This window comes from Engystomops pustulosus, chromosome 3, assembly GCF_040894005.1.
Source record: "Engystomops pustulosus chromosome 3, aEngPut4.maternal, whole genome shotgun sequence".
In the NCBI taxonomy this organism is placed as follows: domain Eukaryota; kingdom Metazoa; phylum Chordata; class Amphibia; order Anura; family Leptodactylidae; genus Engystomops; species Engystomops pustulosus.
This window is the reverse complement of record NC_092413.1, coordinates 178,539,829-178,551,965: the sequence shown is the minus strand read 5'-3', so window position 1 is coordinate 178,551,965 and position 12,137 is coordinate 178,539,829. Positions and strand designations below refer to the sequence as shown.

The 12,137-nt window shown below is 40.5% G+C and overlaps 1 protein-coding gene across 2 annotated transcripts in view; it reads left to right on the top strand.

Moving 5' to 3' along the window:
* The window catches only part of HLTF (helicase like transcription factor), a 34,976-nt gene that overhangs the window by 8,203 nt on the left and 14,636 nt on the right, over positions 1-12,137 (top strand). For both annotated transcript variants that reach the window (XM_072143096.1, XM_072143095.1), the window contains exons 4-14: positions 136-269; positions 3,148-3,227; positions 4,438-4,512; positions 5,351-5,542; positions 5,628-5,711; positions 6,237-6,273; positions 8,449-8,500; positions 9,301-9,374; positions 9,483-9,581; positions 11,114-11,208; positions 11,900-12,043. In XM_072143096.1, the coding sequence (XP_071999197.1) occupies positions 136-269; positions 3,148-3,227; positions 4,438-4,512; positions 5,351-5,542; positions 5,628-5,711; positions 6,237-6,273; positions 8,449-8,500; positions 9,301-9,374; positions 9,483-9,581; positions 11,114-11,208; positions 11,900-12,043 (1,066 nt within the window). The remainder of the gene's footprint in view (positions 1-135; positions 270-3,147; positions 3,228-4,437; positions 4,513-5,350; positions 5,543-5,627; positions 5,712-6,236; positions 6,274-8,448; positions 8,501-9,300; positions 9,375-9,482; positions 9,582-11,113; positions 11,209-11,899; positions 12,044-12,137) is intronic.

Genomic DNA, 12,137 nt, shown 5'->3' with positions numbered 1-12,137 from the left:
TGATTCTAGAATCAGTCTGGTGACTCCCACAACTGCATGAAGCAAGTTTATCTGACCCGGCTTGTTTACGGGAAGTGGCTTTACAGAAGGGATTCATTTTTGGTTACAATCCTTTTTTTCTTTTCTTCCAAATAGTGCAGTTCCATACGGTGCACACAATGTTTTTACTATGCCAGTAACCCTGAGCTTTTGGGGAAGAGAAGAAAACAAGACGACAGTTTTAGATCATTTAAAGAAGCATGGCTTCAGACTGGAAACGGGTCCCAAAGGTAAGTAGTAGTAATGCTGTCTATTTTATATGACATGAAAGAAATGTGTAAATAACTTGCTAAACTAGTAACCCACAAACATCTGTTTTGTCAATGTTTACTGCACATGCACCAAACCGTTAAAGCATAAACTCCTCAGTATGTTGCCTTAACACCTGGTACGTAAAGTCTCAAGCGGGCCGACTATGGCAATGCAGGGGATTTTGTTATGTGTTTTTACTTTATATGTCCCACATGGGGTCATAAAGGACCCCTGGGAGACATTTTTACTTTATTTTTTTTTTTTTTTTTACAAGTGTTCCCTTGTAACTGCGGATTCTGATCACAGCTGGAGTTGATCGAATAAGACCCAGCAGCTTAGTTTTACTCTGTTATACCCTATAGAGAGGGCAGCAGTGCCCGCTCTGCTCCTCTGTGCATCTTACTCCTTCAGCGCGATGCTGTGAGGAGCAAAGAAGGGAGAACCGCATCTCCCTTCTACCTCATGTCTCTGGGTGTCTCTGTCAGGCAAAATAAACCCTCTAGGAGCACTTATTAAAGTAAGTAACTCCCTAGCCCTACCCCAGTAATAGCAATGTTAAATGGCTAGCTTTATCCACACATATCGATAAGCTAGGAAACACTGTATTACATAGCCATCCAAACGCTGCACCAAGCTTACAACGGTCCAGCGTATTCATGAGGGCGCGGTCCGAGGAGGCGGTGACTGCAGCATGGAGCCTGGCAATCACCTCTGGCACCAGGTGTGGGAGTGTCTGTCTCGGACCGACCCCTCTTGAATACGCTGGACCACTGTAAGCTTGGTGCAGTGTTTCCTAGCTTATCGATATGTGTGGATAAAGCTAGTGATTTAACACTGCTTTTACTGGGGTAGGGCTAGGGAGCTGCTTACTTTAGAAAGTGCTCCTAGAGCAGTGATGGCGAACCTTTTAGAGGCCGAGTGCCCAAACTACAACCCAAAACCCTGCTTATTTATCGCGAGGTGCCAACCAAAAATTAAAGCAGTAACTTATTGCTCCCTGTTCAACAACTTTCATATTGGCCTCCTGAGGACAGCAACACAGTAGAAAGATGGAAAATTTTCATCATTTTAGATTCTTTCCAGTTTCCCTCTGTACAGAGAAAATCGTAGGGCCAGCAGGAGGTCCTCCAAAATAATTTGACCATGTCTAATTCTCCCTCTTCCTACATTTCCAAGTAGCGAAGTCAGTATCAAATTGTGACTGGAAGCAGCATCTTTTAAGTTGCTTGGAACTGCAGGAAGTCTTCAAGTCTTGTCTGGTGTGCTGGGGCGATGGCCCGGGTGCCCACAAAAAGGGCTCTGAGTGCCACCTCTGGCACCCGTGCCATAGGTTCGCCACCACTGTCCTAGAGGGTTTATTTTGCCTGACAGGTTCTCTCTAAAGGCATCAGCTTTTCTATTATTGCCTGAACTTCATGTGGGAAGGGTGTCTCTGTTGATGATTGATCCAATAGTAAAATCCCTGTTGTTGTTATTTATGTATATGATCTTCTGTCTTTCTGCACTTTTGTGCAGATGACATATTTATTCAGCACAGAAACAGGGGCAAATCTCTTGTCTCCACACACTAAATTCTGCCATTGTTTAGCACTTGAGTTAAGGGCCAGCCGTTGCCTCCAGAGGGGAGGCAGACGTTCACGTGACCGAAGGGTGGGTGTAGAAGTGTGCGGGTGTGTGTTTATTTGAGATATTCAGGACTCCTAAGAGTCTTATTGGGATTCTACTTTTTAATCGGAAGTCCTGCTATATATTCTGCTGGGCTATATGCACATGTTGCGGAAAGGCTGCATAATTTACCATGCAGTAATTCCACAAGCCGAATGGCCGATTTATGCTGCAAAGAGGGAATTTTCCACTGAAATCTGCAGCATCTAAGTGACGTACTCAGGATTCCACACAGCAAATCTTTTTACATGTATGTGATTCTGTTTAAGTCCAATACACTGCGTGACTACCGTGTTACTCTGTGTGTTTTCTACAAATAAGACCTCATGCAAACGAATGTATGCCTTGTAGAGGCGTTCCATGTATCGCCATCGTGTAATCCACTGCTGCACTGAAGGTCTGCAGAATAAAGTTGTGTGTCACCCGTATGTCACTTGTGGGATAGCTAGACCAACCCCATTAAAGTCATACGATCAGCCAGTTGTCTTTTTCTCTTGTTCTTGTAGCATTGAGATCTTTTTTTGGACACAAAAAATAATTAGAAGAAAATTTAAAAAAAAAACAACTCCAGTTAAGTAAATGAGAAGGGCCAAATAGAACAACACAACAATAATATTTACTTTACAAAGTTTGCCTTGGTCCTTTGTGTTCGCCTGCCATTGTTTCAGGCACCGTCCACACACCTGTCTTATAATAGTGGATGATCCTGAACTAGTTTTATGCGCTAGTCAATTTGCAGACGGGACTTATCTATTCAATCATGATGCTTTCTCCTGACCGCCAGGATTTACATGCACCTAGCCACTAAACGTAAGAACGGATGAAAAGGCATGTCACCAGTGTGCAGTCCATGGCTTTGCCTTCCCATAGACTTCTATGGGGAGGATCAAGCTGCAAACTTGGGCAAGAAAGTGACCTGTCCTGACGTTTGTGACTCGGCACAACAGCGTTGGCACAAGCTCCTGCATGGGGACACGTGCTAGCCGCAGAAACAATGACTCTCCCAAATATACTTTGTGTGCATGAGGCCTAATGCCTGTAGTGTGCAGGTAAACCATACACTGTGTAGTCGGCTCCTCTGATCAGTCTTTACTTTCTCACTTTGTTTCTCCTGTATAGGAATCCGTATTTATGATGATAAAAACTTGGTAATATTTGACTGTTTCATTTGTTACACGTTTCATATTTCAGGTTTTGGAAAAAGCTTCTCATCTGCTGCGGGATCCAGCCTTAGTTCTTCTCTTCCAGCCGTGCAGCTGACTCTTGAACAGGTCTGTGTCTGACTTGTTATTTAGATGATCTCTTCACTGAATATTTGGGTAAACCATAAGGTCATTCTCAGAAATAAATATTGATTGCTTTCAGGCCTAAATGAGATCTTTCGGCTCCCTAAACACCAGGCCTTGTAGCAGAGATGCTTTACTTCATAAGCTTATGTCTATTACATCTTGTGGACTAAATACAGAGAGTCATTTTCTTTTACATACAAATAAGTATTTTTAGTGCTCCATGTCAAGTTCTTCATCTCTTGCCCAGTCTTGAAGCAGGAATCTTGTACTTCCCATAAAATCCATTTCTGTTTGCTACATTGGGCAGGATGGCACCATGAGTATAGCCCTAGCCCTAGGTGGTTAACACAAAGTATAAAATAAAATGCTTGCTCTGCCTTTTGTGGTCTATACCCTCTCCGCAGACAGTGTGCTAATTTGTGTAAGAGCAAAAGAACAGAAAAGAGGAACTGATATAAAGAGATTGTCTTCTTCCAGCAAATTGATATGGTTTGTGCAATGAAAAGTTATAGAATTTTACAATGGATTTTCTGTATTCTTTGCGTTTTTTCTAGATCTCTTTTTGCTGTCTTGCAATAGAAAGTGTCTGATTAGTGGATAGAAATCAGTCCCTGGTCACATGATGGACACTGTTAGAGGATGGAGCTGTTAGTATCTGATAACTTTGTGATGATAATGGCTTCTGCACCTGCATATCCATCACAAGACAATGGACAGATTTCTATCCACTAGAAGTAAACAAAGAAGTTTTCCATAGCAGGACAGCAAGCAGAGATCTAGAAAACCACACAGAATTGATTATGTATATTGGAAAGTTGTATAACTTTTCCTTAATGTCAATCCTTCCAGTAATGGATCTGTAGAGAGGTGCCCTGCAGAGGCTCAGACAACTAAGTCTTAAGAGTCTTCAGGACTAAATTCAGTGGGCAAAAAGCAAGGGTTTGCTGGAACAGAATGGAGACTGTGCCTTGAGCAAGTCATGCTTTTGTCCAGGTGGACATCAGGAGGACAGGACCAACCACACTGTGACTGTGCACAATAGGGCACTCTGGGCAGCAGCTCTAGTAACAAGTCAATGGTTTACAATCCAAAAGTATTATTTTTGTTTTGCAATAAATAACTCTGCTGGTCTCTGTTCTCCGTGGAACATCTGTCACTGTTTATCATTTTTCTTTTATTGGTTTCTTTTTAGTTAAAGAGTGAATTTGATAAATTATTTGAAGACTTAAAAGAAGACGACAAAACGCAAGAATTGGAACCTGCAAAGGTAATTGTTCTGATTTAATATGTGAGATATCAGTTTTGTAACATTTTGTGTCTACTAATGGTGGCCCCACACTGGGGTGCAGTGGCCCCACACTGTCCAAATCGTTTTCAAACTGGTATCAATGAAAATGTTGTCTCATCCCACAAACAATGACCCCTTACACAGCTCCACACACCGAAGTATTGAAGCCCATCAAAATTTGGTTGAAAAAAGAATATAATATGTGAATAATATCCTGTTTTACCTGCATGGCTTTTTTTTTTTTTTCTTTACTCTAGTTTTATGTTCTGTTTGCTCCAAATCCATCCTTGAGTTTCAACTTAAAGGGGTATTCTCATCTGGGCATTTGCATTCGGTTTCCTTAATCTTCCATGTATAAACATTTCTTCAATAAGAGGTTATTAAAAAAAAAATGTTCCTCATAAATAATAATTTCCAAAAATGTTGTCATGTAAATCTAGCCACTCCCTAGAAGACATGTTCTGTATACAGCTGGTCTCTGACCACGTCTCTAATATATAGCAGTATATTATTATAAGGTTGGTAGGGCTGACCTTAAAAAGAACCTGTCACCAGGAATGTCATTTTCCAAAAAGATTTTAATAATGCCTATGTCAGCATTCTGAATCATTTCAGTTCTTTATATTAGTTTCTTTTACATTACCTGGCTACTTCCAAATAAAGTTTTAAATAGTACTGAAATTATTCACAATCCCAACAAAGGTATTTTTAAAATCGGTATAGCATTAGAACCTGTCACCGTCTAAAAAGAGTCACCAGGCTGACAAAATACTGCAGTGTTGTCCTAATGAAATGACTCGCTTCTGGTTTTGTTTAGTCTGTACAGACCAAGTTGCTTCCGCATCAGAAGCAGGCCTTGTCGTGGATGGTTTCACGGGAGAATTCACAGGAGCTGCCTCCTTTTTGGGAAGAGAGAAATGGCTTCTATTACAACACACTTACAAACTTTGCAGAGAAAGAGAGACCAGAAAGTGTCCGAGGAGGGATTTTGGCAGATGATATGGGTCTGGTATGTCATTTTATAGTCTGATTACTAAGGAGTTTTCCTTGGTGGTTTATGGAGAGTTCCTATTGTCCTTTTCTTTATATTTTAGGGAAAGACCCTGTCTACTATTGCTTTAATTCTTACAAACTTTCACGATGGAAAGCCTTTGACAACTTTGACATCGGGAAAGCAGGTGAGGTTTGCACTTTTTTAAAATAAATATCTTTGAAGTTATTTGAGCAAGGGTTTAATAGTCCAGCAAACAGACGCAAGACTTGAAAGAAGACAATATAACAGAGAAATGGTATAACACAAATACTTATAGGAATCGTCTGAGATTTTATTTTCTTTGTGTTTGGCCTCACAAGTTCTGGTTAGAGGACAGTGTCCACTTATTCCTTTTGTTAGCTGTGTTGGGCACAACCAGAAATGTAATGACCACATTCTCTGGCTATCTATAATGTGGGCACAAGTTATCACCCAACAATGTGGCTTACACTCTGAGGGAGTGCAGTCTGTACTACACTAGGTGTGAGTGTTCATCAAGAAACTAAATGAAAATATTAAATTCTAGAAGAAATTTTTGGTTACACCATAACCAATAGGGGTGGCTTGAGTGAAACCGGATGGTCTACTAGTATGTGTCAAGTCTTTTTGTTTTCTGAAATACCCTTTTAGGTGTAGTAATTGCTTCTATTTCCCCCTTCTCCCTGTCAAGAAAACCAATACTGCGGAGTCACAAGGACAGTGTGGGGGTAAGTGTATCAAAATCTATAACCATGGACTTTACAATTAGGAAACATGTTCTAAACTCTTTAAGGACACTGCTTTTTTTTTTGCTGCCCAGCCTTCAAAAATCTAACTTTTTTTTTTTTTTTAGAGCTGTGTGAGGGTTTATTTTCTGCATTACACATTTTACTTCTCAGTGACGTTATTTTTTATTTCATGCTGTGTAGTGGGAAGCGGGAAAAAGAATTCCTAATGTGGTGAAATTGGAGAAAAAAATGCATTTGCATCACTTTCTCGAGGGCTCAGTTTTTACGACTTTGACTGTGTGCTCCAAATGATACGTCTACTTTATTCTTTGGTTTGGTAAAATCACGGCGATACCAAGTTTGTATAGGTTTTATTATGTTTTAATACATTATTATTATATTTTGATAGATCAGGCATTTAGGGACTGGGCAACACCAAACATGTGTTAGTGATATTTACATTTTATTTATTTTTATATCACTTCTAGGGAAAAGGGGGTGATTTAGAATTTTTTAAATATATATATATATATATATATATATATATATATATATATATATATATATATATATATATATATATATATATATATGTATATGTATATGTGTGTGTGTGTATGTATATATACTGTATATTCCGGCGTATAAGATGACCTGGTGTATAAGACGACCCCCCCCTACTTTCCTGTTAAAAATATAGAGTTTAAGATATATTCTCTGTATAAGACTACCCATTTTCCAACAGCCAGCTCCCCCTGTATACTGCCAGCCTGTACCCCCAGTATACAGCCAGCTATTATACAGCCTGGCGGCCCCCCCCCCCACCCCCCCAGTTTGCATCCTGCCGCCTCTCCCTCTATATAGCCAGCCTGCTTGGCACACTAATAATAAAACAGCTTCTCACCTTTCCCGCGATCCACCGAAGCTCCGCTGATACACTCCGGCCGGCGGTGACAGCTCATTGAGCGTATTCTCTGCGACGCCGGTACCCACGGAGCTGTCACCGGCGGCCGGAGCGTAGCAGCGGAGCTTCGGTGGATCGCGGAAAAGGTGAGAAGAAACCTTACCGGCGTATAAGACGACCCCAGACCAGACTGAAGATTTTTCAGTCTTCAAAAGTCGTCTTATACGCCGGTATATACGGTATGTATATGTGTGTGTATATATATATATATATATATATATATATATATATATATATATATATATATATATATATATATATATATATATATATGTATATATGTATATTAATTCCTACCATAATGTATTGCAGTATATGGCATTTTTACATTGAAATCTACTGAAACCATGCAGCCTCTGGTCTGATGAAGACCTAAGGCTGTCATGACATCCGATCACTGCCCCCTTCCTTCCCGGTGACATTAGGGGGAGCGGAGATCTCAACAAAGATATTGTTATTTAAATGTCGCCAGCGTCTTTGCTGGAGGCAATCAAGGAGTCAACACCAATGATCAGTGCTAGAATCGACTGGGTGTTTGCTGCAATATACTGATAACTCCATGTTACATACATACATGTATGTATGTATGTATGAAGAGGGCTCAGCCCGTGAGCCCTCTTCATACACCCTACATAGCTTGCTTACGGAGTTTCCCAGGCAAATATGAATAACCAATAACTGATCAGTTTGGGGATTGACACCCGGCCCTTGGACTTTTCAGTAAATTAGGACTGAACACCTTGAAGCAGAGGACTCTCTAATCCGTGTGGAGATTGTATGTTACTTATTGTGAGAGCAGCAGGGATCTGTATACAGCCCCAGACTCCCACACTTTTGACATGTAGACATTCAGGACCTAACAAAATATTGTGCAGGGGACAATTTTTAAAAATGATGGTTTTATTTGTAGTGATGTAGTATTGTGTACTATATGTAACTATTCTAAAGACCTTCTCGGTAATAGATTAGTCTCTCCATGCACTGCTCCTCCTTTACCAGTGCAGAGACAGGAGGTGGCGTATGGATTACACCAGACTCCCTGATCAATGCTGTAATATCAGGAAATAATTGCCTGTAGGTACTGACTTCCATTGCCTTCTAAAATTCTGACTTGATTTTTCCTTCTCCAATCTGCAGAAGGAGCATTTAGCCCTTCACAATTTTTTTTATACATGACTAATCTATATTTACTCTCCTTTTACCTATTGAAGAAACACGTGGGAGTGACAACAGCCAAGCAGCTACTGGTACAAGTCGTAAACGGTATGTAATAATAGTTACAGGGAGTCTATCCGCACCCAATTAAGAGGCGGTCAGTGCACCAGAAGCGGTACTGATTTCCTCTCTGTGCCTTATTCTAGTGACTCTGAACATATTTGAAGCCCAGTGGCTAAACTACAGCCATTAACCCACTTATTTATCACAAAGTGATCAGCAACTTATTGCTCCCGGCTCTTTCACAGCTTTCAATAACCGCACATAAACGGTGATTGTTAATACAGTTCAGGTACTGCTGTGGGAACATAAAATTCTCTATATATTTCCCACTCCAATTTGTGCAGCCCTTGTGATTGTGCCACGTTTGTGTGCAAGAGCCTTTAATTTGTTGGTAGATGTCCTTTAAAATGGCACTAAAAGCAGCACATCCTGGGCTACTCTGTGCTGGGATGATGGCCTGGGTGCCCACAGAGAAATCTCTAAGATCCCCCTCTAGCACCCATGCCATAGGTTCCTTACCACTGCCTTATTGTTACAGCAGATCTCGTTCTCTAAAAATAAAGTCGCTGAGAAATAGGACAGACCACAGGGCTGAGGATGGGACTCCAAGCATCAATGTAATATGATACAAGGAATCCCTGCTTACTTGCAAAATGTTGTGTCGAACTGAGAACATGTGAAGTATGAACAGGCTATGACACGACTGTATACAGCTGCATAAAATAGTTTTGTGTATGGGCTCACAGGACATTGATATTTACAGATCTCCCCACTGTAGTATGTGTTAGAATGATTGTCACACTTGTAATGAGCTATCAGACTGACGACTATTTATATCTCCTAAGGCAAAAACCCAGGAAAGGGAAGTCTGATCCACAGGATTCTGAAGAAGAGGAATGGCTTCCAAGAAAAACGAAATGTAAGTATGAGTCCTGAAGAATCTACATCCTATTTAGTGGTTTGTGTTTTGTACTATGTTGCAGTAACATTTGCTGAGAGAAGTTTACATGTACTGTTTTGTGTTTAGCGTCTTCGTCCTGCGGTTTTGTTGATGATGATCAGTTTGCTATGGCCTTGGCTGGTGCATCGCCCGCAGTGAAGAAAAAGTCTAATAAGAAAAGCGCAGGTTTGTATGTACTTTTGGCACATGGTTACGGTGTCTGTGCACTAATGGTAGAAATATGTGTATAATATCCCCTTCAACAAAACCAATTGTTTGCATACTTTAATAGACATGGTCTTACTGATTTCTTGAATTGGAATTATTTCTGTCTTGCACAAAGACCCCAAGCAATCAATGTCATTATTTTCAGACCTCTGTCAGATGGGTGGAGCCTTGTTGTTGTCCTCAGCCTGGGACCGCCCACCTGACAGTAGAGGGCATAATTAGTATAGTTTCAGTGTTAACAAGACTGTCTAGCAGACAACCTGGCTCTGCCCATCTTACAGTACAGCTCTAAAACTAATGAACTTCATTATTTGGGGGACTATAGAGAAATATTACAGAAGTGGCACCTTTTTAAATGATAAAGAGATGGATTTGATTGAGCTGGTGAAAGGTCCTCTTTCCCCATCACGTTGCGTCTTTGTTTCAGTAATAATGATTCCCTTTACAATTTTTCATTAGTATGTGATATATGCAGTGATAACACGTATCAGATCTTCTGGGTTTCTCTGGACTTATATAGAAGGCTCTTCCTGCTGTATAGCGCCACAGCAGGCTTTTTCTGCTTTTATTGCCTTAGTAATCCAACAGGCAATGCTGCATGATATGATTTTTTTAGTGCTGTTCAGGAAATGGAAAAATGTGTTTCTGATTGCTTGGAGACTTGCTAGTTTTTTATGGGCATCATATCTGGAGCCAGTGTGACAGTTTACCAAATACACTAGTCTGCAAATAATCCAATGTATAGCCGCACATCAAGTGGTATAGGGTGCTGTAGATTAGGGATCCAACACCACTGTAGCTTTGAGCATGAAATCCAAGCACACAAAGTATTTTCAGCCAAGTTTCGTTTAGATTGCACCCTTTGAAAACATTGAAACAGAGAAAAAAACAAGTATTCCAAATAAGATAACATAATGACATAAAAGGGAATATGATAGAAAATAACATCAATTCAATTTATCATGTGCACAGCCTATCAGTGCATATGCATTCAACATGTATTGTATATTTAAATGCAGGCAACACATGGAGAAAAGAGCACATTGCATGTAGTAATAGGTAGGACTTTTAGGACAAATTTAAATGGGTATCATCACCATTATTGTAACACATCAAATCCTAACATAGTAATCATAGGCATAACTTGCGCTCATTGTTGTAATATGATAGGATGGTGTAAATATAGGAAGTGTGTGTATAGATTAAAAAAGATTATGGAGGTAAAGCGAAGCGCTGGGAAAAGATTTAAAAATTGGGGAAGCGTTGGAATGTCCGGAAAAAGTGCTAAACAACATGTAAGTATGTTACCAGGAGGAATAATGGAGGAAAGAGTAGATATAGTGGACAATAAAATACTATGCAGGATGTATGGTTTATATGTAGACCATAAGTGTAAGTAGCCAGTAGCCTCCTCTGCCTACTTGTAATTGCAGTGCATTTACTTGAATACCAAATGTCTTTTTTTTTTTTTTTTTCCCCTCCCCCTTCAGGTAAAACTAAAGCGCAAAGTCAGTCAAAGTGTGATGGAAAGCTTCCCAGGCCAACACTGATCATTTGCCCCCTATCGGTGATGAGTAACTGGATTGTATGTACATTTTGTTTCCTATATTGTGTGTTTTAAAAGAACCTTAGATGAGTATTTGGGCTCACAATCTGTTAATCTGTTATACAGGATTACCCTGAGCACACATCACCCCTATGTCCTATACTTTGCGGTGCAGCCATCCAACTCTGTCATAGTGTGGTAATGCACCGTGTGCTCACCGTGCCGTGACTGGAAGCCATAGGGAGGTCTATGGGGGCCATGATCTGGTTGCAAATCATGCAACCCGATCACTGCTCCCTGAATGGTTGTGTGAATAAGCCCTTAGACTACAGTAATAAATCTGGCCTAGTATACGTCTGTCTAGGCGTACTTTGTACCTTCTATAGACGACATCTTACAGAGGGTGGGGGGGGGTCAATCATGGGGGGAGGCCCCCTAATGGCATGTTAAGGGCGCCAAGAGGTTAAAGGTTTGCCATCACTGCTCTAGGAGGTGTTGGCGCTGTTTTTGGCTAGTTCCAGGACTGCAGAATTCCGGAACAAAGAAATTATATGTAAATGAGCCTGCGGCTGACGTCACCTGAGCGCCTTATGACTCTGCTGTTCACTAATTATGAAGGACACAGGAGCATGTTTGCATTATAAATTATATTACAATGTTTACTCATTCTCATCTGCACTGTTCATATATTTTAATACAAATTTAATGACACTGACTACTTCCTTTTCAGGATCAGTTTGAGCAGCATGTACGAGCTGAAGTGGATCTAAATATCTATGTATATTATGGCCCTGAGAGAAGCAAAGATTCAAATACCCTCTCTCAGCAGGATGTGGTGCTGACTACCTATAGTACTGTGACCCACGATTATGGGGTAGGTAGAGTGGAAAGAGACTTATGCACACACAAAAAAAATTGACAGTGATATGTTATTGTTGTAGAAGAGGTATTTGTGTTGTGTTAAGCCC